We start from the raw sequence: 24082 nt of genomic DNA, 5'->3' as shown, positions 1-24082 counted from the left end.
CAGGCTCACACCATCCTCTGGAGAGCCATAGTGGCCCCAGGTAAGTTTAAACAAAAAACAAAAGACCATTTTGTTCCTGGCAGTGGAGCAATTGTGGTGATTTCCTTGCTGCCCCTCCCCTCCCCCACAAGCACTTACACTTACTCTCAGGGAGAGTTTGGGAACCACTGAATTAAGGTCTTGCCAAAATGGGTGCCCTACAGCAAGTAATGTTTGCATCAGGACTGCAGCTCATGCCTCCTTCTTCCATTGTCTCCTCTAGTGCTGTGTTGTATCCAGAGGCATCACTAGGGTTGTGTCACCTGGTGTGAGGGCGCATTGCATCATCCCCATGATGCACCTCCTCCCGTACCAGACCATACAGAATAGATTACAATATCATACACACAAAATAATGCAATGGCATCACCAGAGTTGGCATAACACCCAATAACTTTATTTATTTTAATGTATAAGAGTACAGGCACCCAACAAATCAGTAACCAACAAAAAATCAGTGGCCAACTTAATGACACTCACACAACTGAGCAAGCATTCTAGTATTAGCTCTGGAAATGCGAACTGGCTTATACTAACACCTTATTGTTTTCCTGCTGTGTCATAACACCCCATTAGCTCTCACATCAATATCTTTCGTTATAAGTTCTTGTAAGTACCAAGTACCAATCTTTCGTTATAACTTCTTGTAAGTACCAAAACAGCATGCAGGGCGACCAGCATGTGACAGAACAGAGCATGAGGCAGGGGCCATTTAAATCTCCACAGGCCCTACACATGCATGTCCATTCAAAAACACAAGGGAGGGTCCTGCATGCACGAGGAGGCTGGCATTCTGCAATTTCTGCATGATGGTGGCGGATCGGAATTCTATACTTTTTAAAAAAACATCAGTATCTTTCATATACTGTATACTTTGTTTAAAGAATGGGTAAGTAAGGGTCCCCCCACAAACTGGTTTTGCTCAGAATCCACCAGTGCCTTAAGGTGGCCCTGGGAAAGGCCAAAGACTGGAATCAAACTGGGAGGAGGGTGAGAGAGACCTTTGGCTGAGGCCTCTAAGAATTACTACCAGTCAACAGTGGACAGTCCTAACCCAGGGAATCCACAGTCTGATTCAGAATGAGGAAGGTCTTTGTTACCTCAAGAGGATCTCCTGTTTTTCTCTCTCTGATGTTATAAACAAAGGAATATTTTTATCCCACAGGTCAAGTGATTCAGTGATGATGTCTGGTGATGCAATTATATGCAAGGCGAGAAAACAATTAATTGACATCCTTGGGAAGGACTCAAAATTCAATTTAGATGACTTACTCTCCCAGTCTGTCATCACAAAGGAAGAATGTGAGGCCTTGACTAAAATGGAAGGAACTTCAGAGAAAAAAATTGAAAACTTGCTGATCCTGGTACAGGAGAGAGGAGGAAACGGCTGCTGCCAGTTCTTGCAACAGTTAGAAATGACACATCCAGGCTTGAATCTGTTTCTGCGGAGTTCAGTACATGGTAAGTCTTCCTTGGCATTCTTCCCCAGGACCATCCATGTAAGGGCCCAGTCCTGACCCACTTTCCAGAACTTGCGCCAATGGGGCATGCGCTGCATCCTGTGGTTGTGCAGGACATTCACAAAGGACTCCTCAAGGTAAGGGAACAAAGGGGTTGCACTGCGTCCTCCCCAGTGCTGAGAAGTTGGGTGGGACTGAGCCCTAAGTTTTTATCCCTTCTCACAAAACAATGCAAATTATTTCTGCAAGCATACCTTAAATATAACAGGACTTTACACTTCAAACAAACAGCTTACAGCCCAACCCTAACTTGCACTGGAACAGGCAGGCTGGTGTGTCAGCGCTGTATCCAGAGCTAGTTTCAGGCTGCTTGTGGGTCAGCCTGCGGCAAGGGGAAACTTTTCTCCTTACCCCAGGGAGAGCCACAGCAGCCCCAATGGGTCTACTCAATCTGTGTCACCTCAGAAGATGGGGCAAATACAAGCAGACCAGGACTGCCCTAGGCTGCCCAGGAACGGGGTCGGGATTCAGCATAACATCTGGATCCTGGTCCTTCCTACGGATCCCTGCCCACCCCCGGGAACACCTGTCGCCTTTCCCCGCCCCCAAACACCTCCCTCCTGCCTCCTCCCCCCCTCCCCATGCTCCCCCCCCGACTCCTACACCAGCCGGGCTTGGCTGGCACATACTTACTGGGCCTGGAGCTTGTGCCAGTGTGGGGAGGCCAGTGCACATCCATGTGCTGGCCTATCTTCCACCACAGTGGCGCAAACGTGCTTGACGGGACTTTTGGGACACTCCCAGGCCGGCACAAGGGACAAGCATCGGCCCACGGGCACCTTTGAATTGCCCCCTTAGTATAAGTGGAGCAGGACCAGGCACCTCTTTCCAGCTCACTTCCAACTCCAAAAAACAATTATCCTCATTTTCGAGGTCACAATCACAAGTCAGTCCAGATTTTCATCTTCTCGGGATTGCAGACAGTCCGGTTTGTTTGGAGCTGGAGTCCCTTTTGCAGCTGCTCTAATATCAGCTTGCAACTTTCAGTGGGAAAATGGTATGAGGGGAAAGTATGAAGCCCCTGTCTCCAACCCCATGTCCCAGTCCAGCAAACCCCGTGGTTACTGTTTGCACAGAAGCTTAAACAGACCGAGATGTGTTCACACATATCTGATGCAACACTAACAGCGCAATCCTGACCCACAGATGGACAGGTGCAAGTCCCTTGCGCTGGCCTGGGAGTGTCACAAATGTGCCATAATGCACTTTTGTGTAACTGAAGTACACTGATGTGCTCCAGCCTCCCCATGCCGACATGCGGCCCAGGGGAGAGGGTGAGTTGCTCAGGCCAAGCTCGGCAGGCACAGGGGTTAGGGGGCATGAGAAGGGCAGGGCGTAGGTGAGAGGGAGGTGTTTTGAGGCGGGGCGAGGCGGCGTGTGTGCGTTCCCAGTGGCAGTATCCTGCAGTATCATTCAGGGCAAGGTGGCATAATGCGGCAACAGACTGCCTACAGGCAATGAAGGAGAGAGAGAAGAGTCAAGCAGAAAGCCAAGGTTTTGGAGCCTGTTCAACGCAGCAGATAATGACATTGTCAATGGATAAATAGGAGGTGCAATGGGATGATGGCTTGAGATAGTCTTGGATATATTGACTTTGAGACAGCCTTGTCCCAGCAAGAGCCTGGTTTGTTTAGGGCTGGAGCTCTTGACTGCACAGTCTTTCTTTTGAGGGTACTCTAATATAAGCTGGGGGGTGGTCAACTTTCCATGGAAAAATGGCATTGTTAGGACAGCCATGTGCCACCTCTGGGTTTTGGTGGCAGTATCTACACCATTGTGCTGTTTCAACCTGACAATCAAATGTGCCACTTTCTAGATGATTCAAGTGAAACACAAGAAGGTGAAATTCAGCATCAGCCAGAGCAAGACGAGAAACATCCTGCCAAAGGTAATACTCTAAATCCCTCAGGCAGAGAGGAAGGGCCATGCTCCTGCAGTATCATTCAGGGCAAGGTGGCATAATGTGGCAACAGACTGCCTATGGGGAATGAAGGGGAGAGAGAAGAGGCAAGCGGAAAGCCAAGGTTTTGGAGCCTGTTCAACGCAACAGATAATGACATTGTCAATGGATAAATAGGAGGTGCAATGGGAGGATGGCTTGAGATAGTCTTGGATATATTGACTTTGAGACAGCCTTGTCCCAGCAAGAGTCTGGTTTGTTTAGGGCTGAAGCTCTTGACTGCAAAGTCTTTCTTTTGAGGGTACTCTAATACAGGGGTGTCCAAAGTTTTTGGCAGGAGGGCCACATCATCTCTCTGACACTGTGCCGGGGGCCAGGGGAAAAAAAGAATTAATTTACATTTAAAATTTGAATAAACTTACATAAGTTTACGTAAATGAATATATTAAAGATGAAGTTATATGAATGAATGAAGGTCTTGCAATAGCTCAAGGCCTATAAAAGGCCTTGCACAAAGCAAGGCTGGCCTTTCCTTTGCTGCTGCTACTGCATCACAGACGTGAAACAAGCAGTGGAAGGAGCCCTCATCCCACAGCTCACGTGAGAGGTCAAACAGTTGCTCTCAAGCTGAGAGCAGTTGCATCAGGCCAGTGTGGGCTCCAACAAATCTCTGGAGGGCAAGAGTCTCATTGGAGACTGTGGGCTCTCCGAGGGCCGCATTGAGAGGCCTCGAGGGCCGCAAGTGGCCCCAGGGCTGGGGTTTGGGCACCCCTGCTCTAATATAAGCTGGGGGATGGTCAACTTTCCATGGAAAAATGGCGTTGCTAGGACAGCCATGTGCTACCTCTGGGTTTCGGTGGCAGCATCTAAACCATTGTGCTGTTTCAACTTGACAATCAAATGCGTCACTTTCTAGATGATTCAAGTGAAACACAAGAAGGTGAAATTCAGCATCAGCCAGAGCAAGACGAGAAACATCCTGCCAAAGGTAATACTCTAAATCCCTCAGGCAGAGAGGAAGGGCCATGCTCCTGCAGTATCATTCAGGGCAAGGTGGCATAATGCGGCAACAGACTGCCTATGGGGAATAAAGGGGAGAGAGAAGAGGCAAGCGGAAAGCCAAGGTTTTGGAGCCTGTTCAAGGCAACAGATAATGACATTGTCAATGGATAAATAGGAGTTGCAGTGGGAGGATGGCTTGAGATAGTCTTGGATATATTGACTTTGAGACAGCCTTGTCCCAGCAAGAGTCTGGTTTGTTTAGGGCTGGAGCTCTTGACTGCAAAGTCTTTCTTTTGAGGGTACTCTAATATAAGCTGGGGGATGGTCAACTTTCCATGGAAAAATGGCGTTGCTAGGACAGGCATGTGCTACCTCTGGGTTTCGGTGGCAGCATCTAAACCATTGTGCTGTTTCAACTTGACAATCAAATGTGTCACTTTCTAGATGATTCAAGTGAAACACAAGAAGGTGAAATTCAGCATCAGCCGGAGCAAGACGAGAAACATCCTGCCAAAGGTAATACTCTAAATCCCTCAGGCAGAGAGGAAGGGCCATGCTCCTGCAGTATCATTCAGGGGAAGGAGCTCTTGACTCCACAGTCTTTCTTTTGAGGGTACTCTAATATAAGCTGCGGGATGGTCAACTTTCCATGGAAAAATGGCGTTGCTAGGACAGCCATGTGCTACCTCTGGGTTTCGGTGGCAGCATCTAAACCATTGTGCTGTTTCAACTTGACAATCAAATGCGTCACTTTCTAGATGATTCAAGTGAAACACAAGAAGGTGAAATTCAGCATCAGCCAGAGCAAGACGAGAAACATCCTGCCAAAGGTAATACTCTAAATCCCTCAGGCAGAGAGGAAGGGCCATGCTCCTGCAGTATCATTCAGGGGAAGGAGCTCTTGACTCCACAGTCTTTCTTTTGAGGGTACTCTAATATAAGCTGGGGGATGGTCAACTTTCCATGGAAAAATGGCGTTGCTAGGACAGGCATGTGCTACCTCTGGGTTTCGGTGGCAGCATCTAAACCATTGTGCTGTTTCAACTTGACAATCAAATGCGTCACTTTCTAGATGATTCAAGTGAAACACAAGAAGGTGAAATTCAGCATCAGCCAGAGCAAGACGAGAAACATCCTGCCAAAGGTAATACTCTAAATCCCTCAGGCAGAGAGGAAGGGCCATGCTCCTGCAGTATCATTCAGGGGAAGGAGCTCTTGACTCCACAGTCTTTCTTTTGAGGGTACTCTAATATAAGCTGGGGGTGGTCAATTTTCAATGGAAAAATGGCATTGAAGGAAAGCATTAAGTCTCCATCCTCCACGCCATGTCCCAATCCAGCAATCCTTGTTTTGGCTATTTGCACAAAAGCTTAAACAGACCGAGATGCATTCACACATCTCTGATGTAGCACATAGTTTGGCCATCAGCACAGGGTAAAAGGCAGAGATTAATTTGAACATTTCTTTGCGCCTCTTTCATAAACAGAGGGTTTGACTAAGCAGTTTGTCATGGGGAATACGTCTACCGATGACTACTAGTCAGGACAGCCATGTGCTGCCTCTGGGTTCAGTGGCAGCATCTAAACCAGGGGTCTCTAAACTTTTCGGTCAAAGGGCCACATCAAACATCTGGCAAAGTGTCGAGGGCCGGGAAAAAGAGTTAAATATAAAATTTAAATAAATACATTAGAGATGAAAGTTAAGTGAATTAATAAATGGGCTCAAATGTCCAGGATTTCTCCAAACACCAACACAGCCCAAAGCAGACCCCATTCCCCCACCCCACAAGAACAACTCTGGTTGTTTTTGGTCAACTGGGCCAGAGGTTCTCTGGATCAGAGGCTGGCCGCGGGCCAGGTAGAGGCTTGCTGTGAATCGCATCTGGTCCCCAAGCCAGGGTTTGAAGACCCCTGATCTAAACTACTGTGCTCTTTCAACTTGGCAATTAAATGTGAGTGTCTCTTTCTAGATCAGGGGTGCTCACACTTTTTTGGCTCGAGAGCTACTTTGAAACCCAGCAAGGCCTGGAGATCTACCAGAGTTTTTTTTTACAATGTTCGCGCCATCATAACATCTAACATTTATGTGTACAATGTATGTTGGTGTACCTTGAGCCCCACTGAGTATAACAGGACTTACTCCTGAGTAGACATGCCTAGGATTAGGCTGTGAGGCTGCAATCCTAGCCACACTTACCTGGGAGTAAGCCCCATTGAGTACAATGGGCCTTACTCCCGGCGTTTCCTCCCAGAGGCACCTGAAGGGGGGGGTCGGCACTCCGCGATCTACTCATTTTGCCTCGCGATCTACCGGTAGATCGCGATCCACCTATTGAGCGCCCCTGTTCTAGATGATTCAAGTCAAACACAAGAAGAGGAAATTCAGCATCAACCAGAGCAAGACAAGAAGCATCCTGCCTATGGTAATACTCTTATAGCGCAACTCTTATCTTGCACTGGAACAGGCAGGCCAAGATAGAAGCCCAAAGTGGCTCAGTCGGAGGCAAGGGGAAACACTTCCGCTTACCCCCGGGTAAGCCACCACAGCCCCAACTGTTCTCCTCGGATTTACCACACCTCTGAACGAGACATAAGTCCGAGGAGAGCGGAGCAGCTTGCAGCCGCACCTCACTGCTCGGGAACACTGTTGGGATCCGGCATATCTGCCAGGTTCCTGCACCACCTCCAGCTCCTCACCAGCCCCTGGCTCCACCCTCTGTCCACACTCCCCTCTCCCTGGAATGCTTCCCTCCCACCTCCTCCCGGCCTCCGCCTTGCCCACCCCATAACCTTGCCTTGGCCAAGGTCAGCCGACACAAGCCTCACCTTTCTAGTCTGCAAGTGATTTGCACCAGCCCAGGAAGCAGTTTGGATTGCAGCCTTAATCTCTCAGGAAAAGAGGAAGGGCCGTGCTCCTGCAATATCATTCTGGGAGAAGTGGCATGAAGTGGCAACAGACTGACTATGGGGAATGAAGGGGAGAGAGAGGAATCAAGCAGAAAGTCAAGGTTCTGAGCCTGTTCAACATGACAGATAATGACATTGTCAATGGATCAGTAGGAGGTGCAAGGGGATGATGGCTTGAGACTGTCTTGAATATATTGTTTGAGACAACAATGTCCAAGCAAGAGTCTGGTTTTTGGGGGGCTGGAGCCCTTTATTGCAGTCTTTCTTTTGAGGCTGCTCAAATTTAAGCTTGGGGGTGGTCCTTTCAATGGAAAAATGGCACTGAAGGGAAGCATTAAGCACCCATCCTCAACCCCATGCCCCAATCCAGCAATCCTTGTGGTGGCTGTTTGCACAAAAGCTGAAACAGATCTCTGATGTAACACATAGTTTGGCCATCAGGCTTAATGGCAGAGATGAATTTGAAAATTTCTTTGCACCTCTTTCATAAACAGAGGCTTGTGAATTGTCACACAGATTGCTAAAGGTTTGACTAACCAGTTTGTGATGGCGAATACTTCCACTGATGGCTACTAGGAATTTGGCCTGTGCTGCCACAGTCGATCCCACCTCCTCCCAGGCCCAGTCCGGCTCCCAGTCCACCAAGCTTGCCCAAAAACACCCCTTCTCCACCTTCATTCCACCCTCCCACTACACTTGCTCACCCCCTGATCCAGCCTGCCTTGGCCACCCCAAACTTACCGTTTCTGGGTCCAGAAGTGGTGCGGGAAGGCTGGTGCCAGGTGTCTGCTCATAAGGAGATGCAAGTGTGCTTCAAGGCATGTTCACAACACTCCTGGGTTGGGACAGGAGATTTGCACCACCCACTGCTGAGTCTGGATTGTGCAGTTAATCCCTTAGGCAGAGTAGTCTGAAAGCCAGTTACAACAGTAAGTAGACTCGGGTGGTAAAACTTTTCGCAGACCACACTAAATGCCGTGGCATCACTAGGGTTGGTGTAACCCCCATTAACTTTATTTGCTTGTTTATTTGTTTCAATATACAGCAGTACAGGTTACCCATAAAATCCGCAACCAACAAAAAACCAGTGGCCAACTTGATGACACTCACACAGCTGAATACAAGTTATCGTTTTAGTTCTGAGACATAGAATTGAGAGCCGACTCATACTAACACCTTATTGGTTTTCTGCTATGTCTGAATAACACTTCATTGGCTTCAATCAGACTTATTGGTCATTTTACAGTTCAAGGGCACAATCCTACCCTGTGCTAGAGCAGGCAAGCCAAGAGGCGTACGCTGTATCCAGCACAGGATAGGGGCCCAAAGCGGCTCAGTCAGACCTAAGGGGAAACTTTCCCCATTACTTCTGGGTAAGGTGTCATTGCCCCTATAGGTCTCCTTGAACTTGCACCACCTCCTGAGGTGGCCCATGTCCGAGGAGAGCGGAGCGGCTTGAAGCCACTCCAAACTCCCTAGGAATGGAGGTTGGGATCTTGCATAACTGCCGTATCCCAGCACTGCCTCCTGCTCTCCGCCTGCCTGCCCAACCTTGGGGCCACCCACCGCCCACCTTTCCCCTGCTCAGAAATGCCTCCCTTCTGCCTCCACCTCCTCCCCGCCCATCCCAGAGCCTTGTGTTGGCCCAGCCGGGGGCAGGCATGTGGGGGGCGGTCATGTGTAGGAGCCTTCCCTTGCCACAATGTCTTCAGTGTCATGAAGAATAACAGTAATTTTATGCTTAATTTTCTTCAAGAGTGAGTGAGTGAGTGAGTACAGCACAGGAAGTGATGGAGACAGATACATTTGATGGTAAAGGTTCTCCAGCTCCATATCCCTGTGGAAATTTTTTTCTGCATAAAGTCATGGTATGGAAGCAGGGCTTCTGTGAAGGTAGTTGCTTTTGTGTGAACGAAGACAAGCCACGTTGGGTGTTTTTCCCCCACTGGCAAATCAATAGTTTGTGGAAGAGCCAACCAAGGACAAAATATTATTCTTCCATCTGCCCCCTTTCCCAGTGAGAAATTCCAGTGTAGTGTAACCCAGGTTTTGACTTCTTTTGGAGGACAAAAAACACACAGGCGACCTGTGTGGCTTATGTTTTCTCTGCTTATTGATCTGCCAGACTCCATTTCCTGGGTCAGTAGATCCCTCGGCCCCATCCAGTTATCTCTCAATTTTCATCTATAAAACATTGGAACCTGTCCATGTGCTAGGTTTAGATAGCAGATAGATAATGACCTGGTTATGTCATGTCACATGTATTGCACCATGAAGGCTGCAATCCTAAACACACTTATGAGAATAGGCCCCATTCAGCACAGTGACTTATTGCCAAGTAAACATGCATAGGATTGCTCTGTCAATATGGTATTTCTGGCCATTTAAGCAGAATATTAAATCATCTTTTCCAAAAATTAAGTGGAAGGAGTGATATGGCCAGAGTGAAGAATGGTTTTGACAACAGCGTGCTGGACAAAAGTGAGGGGGTTGAATTCAGCCACTGGGAGACCAGCAAGCAGGAGGCTGGAGCTGGCCAAAGCATGGACTGGAGTTTTTGCAAAGCAGACAGAGAGGAAGGGCCATGTTCCTGTCATATCATTCAGGGAGAAGTGGCATGATGTGGCAACAGACAGAATATGGGGAATTGGGGGAGAGAGAGAAGGGGAAAGCCAAGGTTTCGAGCCTGTGCAACAGAGCACATAATGACATTGTCAGTGGATAAGCAGGAAGTGCAAGGCGATGGTGGCTTGAGACAGTCTTGGATATATTCAGCCTGAGACTGCATGGAAGAGTTCAAGCAGAAATGGCTAGTAGGTAGTTGAAGATGCACATTTGGCTGGAGTTCTGAGGTACAGCTGGGTACCATTTGTGTTGAGATGGTACTGAAACTAATACTGTTTGATGAGAAAGAGAGAGTGAAAGAATGAATGGATGGTTGGCAAGTGGCCAAGAATAGATCCCTACGGCACTGCTAGTAGAGAGAGGGAAAAGGAGGACTAATGTCCACCCTGAAGAATGATGGGATTTGTCCTTCTCTGTTACTAGCAGAAGCAGATGATAAATATTGAGAACAAATGAAAACTCTTGCAAATTTGCCCCTTTCAGACTGGCTTCAGTATGCAGCTTTTCTGTTACAAATTCTGCAGTACCTTGAGGAAGACTTTCAGTTTTTGTTTTGTGTAACATGTGCACAGCCTTGATCAGAGAACTCACAGTGCCTATCCACACGTTGTACTTGATTTACTGTGGTGCCACATAACTGTAACACTCTGCAAACAGAACGCCTGTGTATTGGGCTCTCTGCCCATGTGTCCAAATGGCCTGACATGGGCCTCCAGGAAGCAGTTGGTGGTGATGTCATTAAATCACCACCAAGCATTTCCAGATGCCATGCTTCAAGCGCAGCACTACATGTGCTTCTCTCCAGTGGCATCACTAGGGGGTGCAGGTGGTGCGGGCCACACTGGGTGACGCGCACAGGGGTGGTGACACGCACTGGTGGGGCCTGACATGCTAATATTGCGGTGGTTAGGAGTAACCCCATCATGTTATATGCCGTTGGATGAAGAATTTCCATCAGAATGCACTGAAAAAATCAAAATGAAATATTTCCTTTCTATCAAAAGTTCTGGCCAAAAAACCAGAGAACAAAAAATGCACGGAGCCCTATAGAAAGTGAAACTGAGCCCTATCGCGTGTGTGCTTGCGAGTGGGTAAACTTGCCAGAAAGGGCAGGCTGAGAGGAATCCAATGACACCAGAATGATCCTGATCCAATGAATGCAGCCCAAAAAAACACCTGAGAAGGAAGTCCCTCCCTCTAAGAAGAAGAATGTATTGAGCCCTATGGAAAGCGAAACTAAGCGTCACGGTCGTGTTTACTCGTGAGTAAGCAAACGTGCCTTGGCTGATGGTCAGGCCAGGCAAAGGGGAATGTGAAGCCACCAGAATGGTCCTGATCTGATGGAACTGGAGCTCAACAAATGCTCCTCCCCCCCCCCCCCACTAAAAAGGATCAAAACAGAGGCTTCAGCTGAAAAGGTGAACTTTTTTGAGACCTACAAAGCCAGGTGAATCCTGACAGTGATCTGGTTGAAACAGAAGTTCTTAAATTGAACTAGGCACTAGGTAGGGCTGAAAACCTTACTGGTTTTGGATGGGGGGGTGTTATTGCAGGCAAGCCACAGAAGAAATTAATGTGGTGGAACAGGGGTGGATTCTGCTTATTTATTTGTTTTACTTTAATTATTTATTTTAATTTGCCTGATGATATCACTTCCACCATGACATCACTTCTGGTGGATCTTGGACAGATTGTCATTCTAAAAAGTGGGTCCCAGTGCTAAAAGTTTGAGAACTGCTGCAATAAGGTGTTGTTAGTAAGTTGACACCCTGGGGGGTGTGACACCTCTAGTGACCGAAATCACTGAAGTCACAGTTTGGAGGAAGAATACCAGCATGTTATATCAATCAATGTGTAATTGCATACAGAAGGTGTTCTATCCTTGTTCCATCAAAAGGTACAGCCAAAAAACCAGTGGGGGTGGAGTGATGGTACATCACCACGCCCACCACCTGGGGTGTTGCCGCGCCCACTGCATGGGGGATGATGTGCTGGTATCCTGCACTAGGTGACACGAACCCTAGTGATGCCACTGCTTCTATCACTGCAACTGCCTGATGAGTGGGGGAGAGGGCTGTGGGAAGAGGGGGCCCAAAGGAATGTCTCGCATTGAGCCCTGCTGTTTCTGGGGCTATTCTTGGGTGCCAGTGCTAGAAGTCTTATTTGTTTGGAGGTCTGAAGGATTCCTCAACCCTGTCTAGAAAGACTCTTTGATCCTCCTCCCCAAATCTCACAAAGCTCTGCCTTGATCTGGTGAAAGACTGTGGTTGTGGAAGCTCTCTCTCCTCCTACGAAAACTTCCCTGCTTCTTTCAATATATACCACACTTCATGGGAGTAACAGTTTCCTTTCTTTTCCATAGAAAGAGTTATGAGCTTCCTAATGAAGTTGGGTCTTAACAAAGGAAATAGCAAGAAGCTCTCAATGGGAGAAGTCCTGGAAATCAAATCAGAAAATCAGACTGTAGCCCCTCAGAAGTTACAAGATCTACCCTGGCACTTCTTGAGAAAACTGATGGCCCTCAATGGCACAGCCAGAAACACTGGCCTTATACTCAAGGCTGAGGAAGATTCATGTGGGGATGAGGAGGCTGAAGTGGAAAGTGAGATGTTTTGTCTGAGGGAAGAAGACTCAGCAGATTCTGTCAACCCCCTTGATGTCCTCTGTGCCATCCTGCTTTGCTCAGACAGCTTCCTTCAGCAGGAGATCTTCCTCAAAATGTCCATGTGCCAATTTGCACTTCCTTTGATCCTCCCTCCTCTTGATGCTCCCAAATGCACATTCACCCTCTGGGGCATGAGGGACATAGTGAAAAAATGGAGGCCCCACTCCCTTGCCAAGAGCAGAGGCTTCCGAGAGGAGAGCCTGGTGCTGACCTCCATGCCAACCATTTCCTTTGTGCGAATGGGAAGCTGCAGTCTCTCCAAATCTAAACTCCTCAATGAGGTCCTCAGTCCCCCTCAACAGCACCATGATTTCTTTGTACACTGTGATATGGAGTGTGGGAATGTCCCTCGAGAGATCAGTGACGGCTTGGTAGAAATCTCCTGGTACTTTCCTGTTGGGAGTAAAAATTCAGATCTTTTTCCAGAGCCTGTTGCAGTTCTAAACCTCCGTGGAGATGTGGAGTCACATTGGATGCAGTTTAGCTTTTTAACAAAAGTATCCTCAGCTGTATTTATAGTAACTGAGAACATTTGTGATAAAGAATATGAAATGCTGTTGACTCTCCGGGGATCAGCATGTAAATACTATTTTATCTTGAATGCTGAAGGTGCAAAATCAAAAGAAACACTGGGCTTCCTTAACAAGCTAGGTCCAGTGTTGAACATGAAAAAGTCACAACTGCTGGTGAAAGAAAGAAGCCAAAATACCACAGAATTTGTAAAGAAACTTCTGTCAGCCATGAAGAACGTACTGAACTCTCATCAAAAGTTGGTCAGTATGGAAGAAATGGCCAAGGTAGGCCAAGAACTGGGAATGCAGGTAGATGAGGATACACCTGGCTGTCAGAAGGGGATTTCACATGCTAGAGAAATTGTTGAAGAAATAGTAGATATTCCAAGGTACAAAAAGGAAATGCTGAAACTCCAAGGGGATTTGTGGAAAAATGTGGCCAAAGTGGAGAAAGAGCTGTGCAGAATGAAAGGGCAAGCACCAAATACCCGAGCAGAAGATTACAAGTCCCAGCTTATTAAGAAAAGCACGGATTTACGAGTACAGCAGAATCAGTGTGACCTTACTGATGGGATAACAAAATTTATTAATGGAATACAAAATCTGCACCAAGAGGAGAAACATTACTTCCTGAAATGGATGAAGTTCTGCTTGGATTGTATCGCTCGGGAAAACCTGTCGAGATTACGAGAAGAATATAAAGAGAAAAACAGCTCTGCTGGAACTGATCCACAGCAATTAGCACAGCTGGATAAATTAATCTCCACTAGTTCCCTGGGGGTGGAGCACTTCATGCGGGAATTGGGGCAGTTCTATGAGGCAGAATGTGCAATGGTAAAGGAAGGCAAAAGGACAGAGAAGGAAAGGCAGTTTGTCCACCTTCCAGGAATAGCTGCTGACCTGATGCTGGAAGGGTTCCCAATGGAGCTGATTGATGGAGATGCGTCCAACATCCCTCTGAGGTGGATAACCGATGTTCTGACTGAGCTCCATAAGAAACTAAGAGGTCAGTCCAAAATGATGGTGATCACTGTGCTGGGGGTGCAGAGCACTGGGAAGTCCACCCTTCTCAATACCATGTTTGGGCTGCAGTTTGCTGTGAGCAGCGGCCGATGCACACGAGGGGCATTCATGACCCTCCTTAGAGTCACAGGGAACTTGCAGGCAGAAACTGGCTGTGATTTCATCCTGGTGATAGACACGGAAGGCTTGAAGGCCCCAGAGCTGGCCAAACTGGAGGACAGCTATGAACACGACAATGAACTGGCCACCCTGGTGATTGGCCTGAGTGACATAACTATCGTGAACCTGGCTATGGAGAATGCCACAGAGATGAAGGACATCCTGCAGATTGTAGTCCATGCATTTCTGAGGATGGAGGACACGGGACACAAACCCAACTGCCAGTTTGTCCACCAGAATGTCAGTGATGTGTCTGCCCATGATCAGAATATGAGAGACAGGAAACACCTCCTGGAACAGTTCAATGAAATGACCAAAGCTGCAGCAAAAATGGAGAAACAAGGCCGGGAAGTGGCCTTTACAGATATTATGGACTATGATCCAGAGAAACACAACTGGTACATCCCTGGCTTGTGGCATGGAGTCCCACCTATGGCTCCAGTGAATATGAGATACACTGAAACTGTATCTGAGTTTAAAATGTACCTATTTGAATTCATGAGAAATCGCTCTCAAAACAGACCTTATAATGGCGTCCCTCAGTTTGTTGAATGGCTCAAGAGCCTGTGGAATGCTGTCAAACATGAAAACTTCATCTTCAGCTTCCAGAATAGCCTTGTCGTGGATGCTTATAACCAACTTGCAGTGAAATATTCAGAATGGGAGTGGGATTTTCGGAAGGAGATGCATCTCTGGGTGTCCAAAGCTGAAGCCACCATTCAGAATCATTCCACAGAAGATATAGACACTGGGGCATTTGATAAGTTAAGGCAAGAAGCTCAACAGAAATTGTATGATGGAGAGCAAAAGATGTTGGCATGCATACAGAGCTATTTTGAGAGTGGTGGAGACAACTTACACCTTGTAGAAAAGTACAGAGAAGACTTTATCAGAAGCACAAAGTTTCTCCGGAAGCAGCTGGACAGCTATTCAATGAATAAGTGTCACGAGACAATCCTTATAAGGAAAGGGCAAAGTAAGGTAGATGATCTGCAAACCAGATATTCAAAAACCATGGAAGGAAAAGTGAACAAGCTCTTGGAAGAGTGTAAAAAGCGGCAAAGCCAACTGAACTCTGAGGAACTCAAACAGGAGTTTGAGAGCATGTGGAAAGAGTCCTTATCAGAATTATCACCTGATAGTTTAACTCATCGTGACATTCGTCCAGATGTTTACTGTCAGCTTAGAAAAGATTTGGACCATCAAGGCAGTTTGGTCAATCAGGTCTTTCAGGATTTATCTCGCATTTCAGTCACTCACAGGATCCCATTCAAAATGGAGGATAAATATATAAACCAATCAATGATTAAAAAACTGATTAGAAAAGGTTTTTCCTCCGATTATCTAAGTTGTGCACAGGAACTTGCCGATTCCCTGATTGAAGTCTGTAGAAGTTATGTTGAAGAGAAAGTTGGTACCAAAAGGGACTATGATGAAATGTATTGCCAGGAATTGTTGAGGATAATCAATAAGAGGCTTCAAGAAACGGATTTTCAGAAATTTAATTTCTCCAAGTACTTTGAAGTGAAACTGAAATACTACATTATGGAAGAAGCAGCTGAGAGGTTTCAGAAGATGCACAATGACTTCTTCAAGGCAAACGACCCCCATCAGTATCTGGAGAAACTCAAGCCTCAGTATTTTTCCGTCTTCAAAGACCTTTATTATGAGAAGGATGCTTGTCAGAAGAGAGCCAAGGACTTTTGTGATCTGTGTCTGAAACCAGCTCTGATGGACCACCTCAACAAGAGGCTTGGGATAGAAATAGTTGATGATTTTCTCAGCAGTGGGCAATCCATTCAGTATGGGAGTCGGAGCTTCTTTCAGTTCAGTGTGCTGAAGTCTTTGCTAGAGAAGGGAAGCTTTAAGGATTATGTGAAGTATATACTTCACTACACAGATTTTGTGACTTCTTGGATCCAAACAAACCTGCTTGAGCATTACAGGCAGAGAAAAGACTTGGCAGTTTTGGAGGAAAAAATCCTATCTGCCGTGATAAGGAAGACAAGAAAGCCTTTGGAGAGCCGTGCAGACCAGGCTTTACCTGAATTCCTGGAGTGTTTCAGGCATGAGATGCGTGATGAACTTGTCGTTTCCAAAGAGTCTCTGGATGTGGTTCTGTTCAACAACAATGCCAAAGCTGAACCTTTCTCACAGGAGGTCCAGGCCTGTATCTCCGAGGTGAAGGAGGCCATTCTTTCAGAACAGTCTCAGATGAGTGTGGAGACGGTTCTTTCAAGTATTCCATTTAAGCCCCAGGAGGAGATCTTCAAGTGTAGGTTTGGCTGTGGAAAGCAGTGCCCCTTCTGCAAGGTCCCTTGCGAAGCTGGAGGGGGCGATCACCGGGAACACTTTGCATCAGTCCATCGACCACAAGGGTTGGGTAGGATTAAAGATCATGAAACAAAGAAGCTTGATTATTCCTTGTGCTCCTCTGATGTCATCTCAAATTCACGTTTCCGGAACAAGGATACTGGTTATGAATGGCATCCCTATAAAGAATATCGTACTTACTACCCTGACTGGCGCATCCAGTCCGATCCCAGCATCACAGCCTCGGACTACTGGAAGTTTGTGTTCAAAGAGTTCAACCAACAGTTTGCTGTCGAGTATGATGCCAAATGTGCTGACCTCCCTGATGACTGGAAGAGAATAACTAAGGAGCAAGCTCTGCAGAGCATCCAGGAAGCCTTTAATATGCAATAATGGTGGGTGTGCTATTTCCAGCTTGACACCCAAGTGCCTGATCAGGTTATAGAAATACTGTCTGTCTTTATTATCAGAATACAAAATTTTAAAGAAAAATCTCCAGAAGACACCAGAAGTAGAATAGGAGAATGGTTTACAACGGAGTTGGAACTGGAGGAGGATCAGATGAAAGAGATAATAGATACTGTATACAGAATGATTTCTAGATATGCAAGACTGAATAATAAGCCAAGAGAGATAGTGATAAAGTTTACAAAAAGAACTTCAAGAGACAATATATTAAAAAGATTGGAGGAAAAACAAAGAGTTGTAGAGGGACAGCAAGTGAGAGTTTTGAAAGAAGTTTCCTGGAAAATTCAACAAAAAAGAGTACTTTATAAAAGCTTTGCTGCAATACTGAGAAGAAACAATGTGAAATATTGCTGGCAAATTCCAGAAGGCCTCCTGTTTGTTTATAAGGAGAAAAGATTTAATATAAATTCAACAATGAAAGTTCAACCATTTTTATCAAAATATGGAGAAAGTCTAGAAGAACAAAAGAGGGAATTCTCAGAGAAAGGGAGCACGTCGTCTCAAGAAGAAGCAGAATCTTCGGATCAAACCCAAAAAGAACAGAATGGAGAAAACGAAAAAAGAAAAGAGATGGATCAAGAAATACAAGAGAGTCAAGAAGAAGAAGAAGCGGAAGGAGCAGTGGGAGGAACAGGAAGGAAAATACAAACAAGACAGAGAACAAGGAAAGCACCACGGCAGAGTCAAAGAATTTCCAAGTGAAAATGGCTGAACAACAAGTGAAATTTTTTTCTGTAAATATTAATGAATTGAATTCTTCTCAGAAACGGAGAAGAATATTCCATCAATTATACCAAATGAAAGCAAGTGTAACCTGTATTCAAGAAACACATATTAGAAAAGAAGATGATAGATTTCTCAATAACAAAAAAAATGGGAACTTTATTTTTTTGCCTTAGACCCACACAAAAAGAAAAGGGGGGTAGATGTTAACCCCAAATTGGAAACTGAACTGAAGTGGCAATCAGAAGATGGGAGATTCTGATTGTAGAGATTCAAGTTGAAACAAGGAAAGCATTAATTGTCAATAGTTATGCACCAAACACACATCAAGATAAGTTTTACAGAAAGCTATATGATAAATTAATTACGTGAGAAGACAGGGACCTCTTTCTATTTGGAGATTTTAATGCAGTTTTTCAAGCTAAATGGGACAGAAAATCTAACAAAGGATCCTTAAAAAGAGGATTTGGAATACAAATATTAAGATAACTAAAGCAGTGTCTTTTAAAGAGAATTTATATAACATGTTTTATAGATGGTATTTAACTCCAGATAAATTAGCAAAAACGTATTCTGGGTCATCAAACAAGTGTTGGAAATGCAAAGAGATTGAGAGAACTTTTTATCATATGTGGTGGACATGTGAAAAAGCAAAGAAATATTGGAAAATGATACATAAATTGTTGCAAGAGATATTGAATTGTGTATTACCATTCAAACTGGAAATAGTCCTCCTAAATGTGGCATCAGAAATAAGACCAGTATAAGAAACACCTTATTGTACATATCGCTACAGCGGCAAGAATATTGTATGCGCAAAAGTGGAAATTTACAGACGTTCGAACTAGAGAAAATTTAATAGATAAAATTTATGAAATAGCAGAAATGGAGGTTTTAACAGAAAGAATGAAAGAGATTTAGGTAGAGTAAGAAGATATTGGAAGCCTTTCTATGACTGGACAGATAATTTTAGTTAAACAATATTGACTGTCTAGACAAAGCATTAATTTTTATACTGACAAATATGATAGTTTTTGTATTGATAACTATAGTCGTTTCTGACTTCTTTTTCGGAACAGTGCATGTTGTAATCCATGGCCAATACCCCTATGTGTAACCTGTGTAGTCCCAGTTCCAAGTCTAACCCATTTTCCTCACCTGTATCTGTAATAAATAAATAAAATTTTTTTTTTTAAGTCTGTCTTTAGTAAACATCAGTCTTATTCGTTAATAGCCCTTTACACTGCCGCCTTATTGATCTTATATATGGTAGACTACATAGAAAGTATAAGGGAAAATGGCTAGAGCCTTTGCATTCTGCTTTGTTAGAATCTGCATGGAAACCTTAAATACATTTAGAATATACATATTAAATACAAACATGTCTTCCAGGGTAGGACATATCAATGTCACAATACTTACAATAGTATTTTTAAGAATACTTATTCCTATTCAATAAATACTTTTCTAATTCCTACAAGCTACACTCTTTTCATAAATTGCTCACATACAATTCCTTCAGTATTCTTCCACACACAGTGAAGTGGCCATCTAATAGGAATTGTAGCCTGAGGCTTCTTTGGTTCAAAGCATGGAGTTCTTCCAAAGGAGGAACTTACTTCCATGGCGGGGTGCGGGTAGAAACTGCAGGATACAATCCAAAGTATTTTGCCTTGCTGGTTCACAATAATAGCTGGCCAGCCTCTGGGATGCTCCCGCTCTCTGGCTTTAAAGAAGAGTAACACTTACTACAGGATAAATTTATGACTAGAGAGCTTCCTTTATCAGAAACATGAAGTGTTGCTGTCAGGTGTGCAGATCATATGTCTGTGCTCCAGGATACTGAAAAGCCATTTAAGAGGGGCTCTTTTGTTTTCCTTCAGTGATCCAGAATTAAAATGATCATAGTTGCCTTGAACCTATAGATACAAAGTGGTGGCTCATAATTGGTTAGCAGACCTGCTGCTTCTGAGGTGGAACACCTCAGTGATGTGCCAGCATCTGTTCCTCCCACTCCCTGAACTGGCAAAAGTGCTCTACTCCACCATTCTCCTTTTCCTCTTCCACTTTTTCCACCTCTTACTATTCTAAGCCAGAGCATGGAGGAGGAGGAATAGAAGCTGCGAGGTCAGTGGGTTTTCCATGCCAATCTGCTGACTGCCTTAAGTCAGCCTCATGTCCTGCACTTAGATTTTGATGATACAATTGTTTAATTTTCCTGTGCCTTTTTTTTCCCTGCTGTGTGAATTTTGTTGTGCTTTTTTAATTTTTAAAATAGTTCAAAAACTGTTTACGTAGAGTTTAATCGTTCCAAATGACTAAGGGCCAGTGGCATAGCTAAGGGGATGCAGGGGGTAGCAGTCGCACCAGGCAACAAGCTTTAGGAGGGTAACAGGCTGAGCTTTACACTAGTGGCCAAAATTATGAAAAGATTGGAATGTACAAATAATATCTTCATGATATATATCATTGGAAAGGTAATTTAATGCGGAATGCAATGAAACAAACCACATTAGAATATCTTTATTCCATCAAACGTTATGGCCAATTAACCAGAAAATGAAAACAAAACCATCTTAAGGAACAAAAAGTGGATTTCTTTAACTCAAAACTAGCCTAGGAGACTGATTGTTCTGAGAGTCAATGAGATGTTATTATAATTCAGCATGGAACCAATAAGGTGTTAATAGGAGTCAGCTCTCATTTCCATGTATCATAATACAGCTAACTGGTAAAAAGGCACTTTTTCAAGTGGTGCTCCTCTTATATTTAGCAGGAAGTAAAAAACCATCCCTCTTCACCCCAGTACAGCGTCTCTTATTGTTAAGGGGCACACTTTTTATTTATTTACTTAATTAAATTTGATTTTGTCGTGGAGGGGGGGGGGGCTACAAAATCTTCTTTAATCCCAGGTAGCAGATAGATGCATTAGCTTTGCCACTGGCTGGGGGGAGGTGGCAGATCAAGTGGCTGATCAGCTGCTGACAGGAGAAGGTAAACTCCCCTTTATGAGTTTGCTGTAGAATTACAAGATAACATCTCTAGCTCCTTACAGCCTCCTGCTGTTATACATTCCTCGGGAATCTGTATCCAGCCTGCTACAGCTCTCAGCTGCCCTGTGCACTTCCACCCACCCACTGCTCCCTGAATGCAGTGGAAAGGCAATCAGGGAAACTACAGTCTGGTGCTGCTTATTCCTTCCATGTGGAGACTTCCAAGGAGTGGGATGCCACCTACTGGGCCATATCAGCTCCAGTCATCAGCTGCTCATGAGTCTGAACTTCCAAGCATGTGGGTGGGTGGGTGGGGCAGTGTCCTGCCCCACTGCTGCATCCTCCCCCCATGTTTTGTGGGTTCTGACCCCCCCCTTCACCTTTGCACCCTAAGAGAAGTAGAAAGACCTTACTGGACGGGGAATGTTCCCAGCTCCCAAGCACACACCTGACAGCCAATCCTAGCTTACCCTACATCACACCAGTGCTGTACCCTGGAAAAGTCAGACTCAGGACACGTCCTTAACTAGGAACATGACTTATACTGTGCAACTGAAAATCGATTTCTAAAGCGGACTTTATAAAAAGATGCAGACAATGCTTAGGTGAAGCTATTTGCATGTGCATAAAAAGTCCAAATAGGATGAATTCTGAGTGCAATCTGCTCTTTGCACAGGAAGGGGAGCTGCAGCCTTGTGGGACTTTAGTCTGCTGAGGTTACACCCTTCATGGGAAGAAATGTCTCCCATGAACTGATATTTGTAGAGAAAAGCCAGCCACAGCAACATCTGCATGAGGTTTCAGCAGCATCACAGTCTGGGACACAGGAGCAGGAACCAGGGCAGTTGGCACTCTGTTGCTTTGTCTTCGAAATAGGGGAGATCTGAGGACTTGGGGTGCCGCTAAGGACAGCTGAGTGTGAGGCAAACAGATCTGACTCACAGTGCCCACCTGCTGCTCACGGTGCCCACCTCCTGCATAGGCCCTGTTTAAATGAACATGCTCATTTTATTTCACTGGGGTTCATGCAGGAGAACACACATTTGCAGAAACAGCACAAGCCATCAAAAACACACCACTGATGAGTAAGGGCCCAATCCTACCCAACTTTCTAGCACTGGTGCAAGGATAATGTAGCCCCAAGATAATTGAACAAACATTTCCTTATCTTGAGGAGGACCCCATAACTGCCTCCCCACCCCAGGAAGCAGTACATGCCCCATTGGCAGTGCTGCACCAGCACTGGAAAACTGGATAGGATTGGGCCCTAAGACCTGTTTGTTACAAGCTGCCTAGAAAACCAAGAGCAAAACTGAACCCTAGTGTGATATGTATGTGCAAACTACACAGACTACAACTACAACTACAACTGCAAACTACCCAGGGTCCTTGGGACCCTAACTGCTGAGTCCTTGAAAGGATGGTGCAGGAACCTAGCTGCCTGGAATCAGTGTGGCTTTTCCCGGGTTCAGTGCTGTCAAACCGCATGGAAAAAACTGCAGGAAAAAACTGCATGACATCAGTAGTGAAGTAGTTAGTAGTTGGCAACCTTCAGTCTCGAAAGACTATGGTATCGCGCTCTGAAAGGTGGTTCTGGAACAGCGTCTAGTGTGGCTGAAAAGGCCGATTTGGGAGTGACAATCCCTTCCACACTGGGAGCAAGTGCAGTCTGTCCCTGGCCTGTCTCCCTGGCTATGGGCCTTCCTTCTTTGCCTCTTAGCCTCAGACTGTTGGCCAAGTGTCTCTTCAAACTGGGAAAGGTCATGTTGCACAGCCTGCCTCCAAGCGGGCCGCTCAGAGGCCAGGGTTTCCCACTTGTTGAGGTCCACTCCTAAGGCCTTCAGATCCCTCTTGCAGATGTCCTTGTATCGCAGCTGTGGTCTACCTGTAGGGCGCTTTCCTTGCACGAGTTCTCCATAGAGGAGATCCTTTGGGATCCGGCCATCATCCATTCTCACGACATGACCGAGCCAACGCAGGCGTCTGTTTCAGTAGTGCATACATGCTAGGGATTCCAGCACGTTCCAGGACTGTGTTGTTTGGAACTTTGTCCTGCCAGGTGATGCCGAGAATACGTCGGAGGCAGCGCATGTGGAAAGCATTCAGTTTCCTCTCCTGTTGTGAGTGAAGAGTCCATGACTCGCTGCAGTACAGAAGTGTACTCAGGACTATTCTGCTGTAAAGCACTATTGTCACAAAATGCAGTAAATCACAATAGAGACCGCTTCCCAGGTAGCTGTGCCCATGTTACTCAGGGGAAGAGGGCAAAGGGGTACCATTTGGATATCTGGGCTTTGGTACCAAAGAGACTTGGCCTGGGCCTGAACTGAGTGCTTGACACTTGTGGGACCAGATCACATAGCAGGGCCAGGGGCCCTCTGCACTTGTGCCAGGCCTGGCTGGTTACAGCATCCCATAGCCTAGAAACTAGTACTGAATTTTGAAATGGTGCCAACTCCCAACATCTCCACAAAGCAACCCCAAACCCCACCAAGTATTTATTATTATTATTAAGAATATTTATATACCACATTTCAACAAAAAGTAGTTTACAAAAGTGTTTACAAAACAAATCAATAGTTCACTGTCCCCAAAGGGCTCACAGTCTAAAAGAGATGCAGAAGTGACACCAGCAATGGCTACTGAAAAAGACACCATGCTGGGCAATGAGGAACAGTTGCTCTCCCCATGCTAAATATAAGAAAAGCACAACTTTAAAAGGTGCCTCTTTGCCAATTGCAATCCTGCCCCCCCCCCCGCACCACCCAGTGCCAGAACCACAAATGCCACCCCATCCCTCCCACCATGTGCACAGAAGCCTTCTGAAGGCTGGAGAGGCTGTCCACTGCCTCCCCAGAAGACCCTCTAGAGCAGCCATTTTCAACCTTTTTCAGCTCACGGCACACCCACAAGGCACTAAAATGGTCAAGGCACACTCCCAGTTTTTTTACTTACATTAAGTCACTACATTACAATTAATTGTTAATTAATATAATTCAATTGTATTATTACATGAGGAAGAAACTCACAAGAAGCTTGTAGAGGAAAGTATATGTGATTCTGGAAAGGATGAAAAATGTTATTAAAGTGTTATGCGAGAAAGTGAGGTCAGATTAAGCACATATTGGAGAGCTGTGGGGTGAGGGGCAATGAAGAGACATGAGTGGAACAACTACAGGATTCAGCTGGAGTGGGGGGCATGAGAGAACTTGAAGCAAGTGATTCTGAACCTTT

The 24082-nt window shown here is 45.5% G+C and overlaps 1 protein-coding gene across 3 annotated transcripts; it reads left to right on the top strand.

Annotated features, from left to right (window-relative positions):
- Positions 1 to 1209: 1209 nt before the first annotated feature.
- Positions 1210 to 19048, top strand: LOC136652291 (up-regulator of cell proliferation-like). 3 transcript variants are annotated; one of them, XM_066629219.1, is made up of 7 exons: positions 1210 to 1500; positions 3376 to 3447; positions 4376 to 4447; positions 4906 to 4977; positions 5220 to 5291; positions 5534 to 5605; positions 12355 to 19048. In XM_066629219.1, exons 1-7 carry the CDS (start codon positions 1221 to 1223, stop codon positions 17055 to 17057), a joined length of 5343 nt encoding a protein of 1780 aa, XP_066485316.1. In that variant the 5' UTR covers positions 1210 to 1220; the 3' UTR covers positions 17058 to 19048. The 3 variants fall into 3 exon arrangements, with proteins under 3 accessions (XP_066485316.1, XP_066485317.1, XP_066485318.1); XM_066629220.1 differs by lacking the exon at positions 4376 to 4447; XM_066629221.1 differs by lacking the exons at positions 5220 to 5291; positions 5534 to 5605.
- The last annotated feature ends 5034 nt before the right edge of the window (positions 19049 to 24082 follow it).

This window comes from Tiliqua scincoides, chromosome 5 (assembly GCF_035046505.1).
Source record: "Tiliqua scincoides isolate rTilSci1 chromosome 5, rTilSci1.hap2, whole genome shotgun sequence".
NCBI classification, from domain to species: Eukaryota; Metazoa; Chordata; class Lepidosauria; order Squamata; family Scincidae; genus Tiliqua; species Tiliqua scincoides.
This window is presented reverse-complemented; position numbering and strand designations above follow the sequence as displayed.

What these genes read in the sequence shown, in the direction of transcription:
- LOC136652291 (XM_066629219.1), top strand. Translation starts at nt 1,221, where the DNA reads ATGATGTCTGGTGATGCAATTATATGCAAGGCGAGAAAACAATTAATT. An exon ending in TCTGCGGAGTTCAGTACATG is followed by an intron (nt 1,501 to 3,375) that starts GTAAGTCTTCCT and finishes GCCACTTTCTAG; the next exon opens with ATGATTCAAGTGAAACACAA. An exon ending in CGAGAAACATCCTGCCAAAG is followed by an intron (nt 3,448 to 4,375) that starts GTAATACTCTAA and finishes GTCACTTTCTAG; the next exon opens with ATGATTCAAGTGAAACACAA.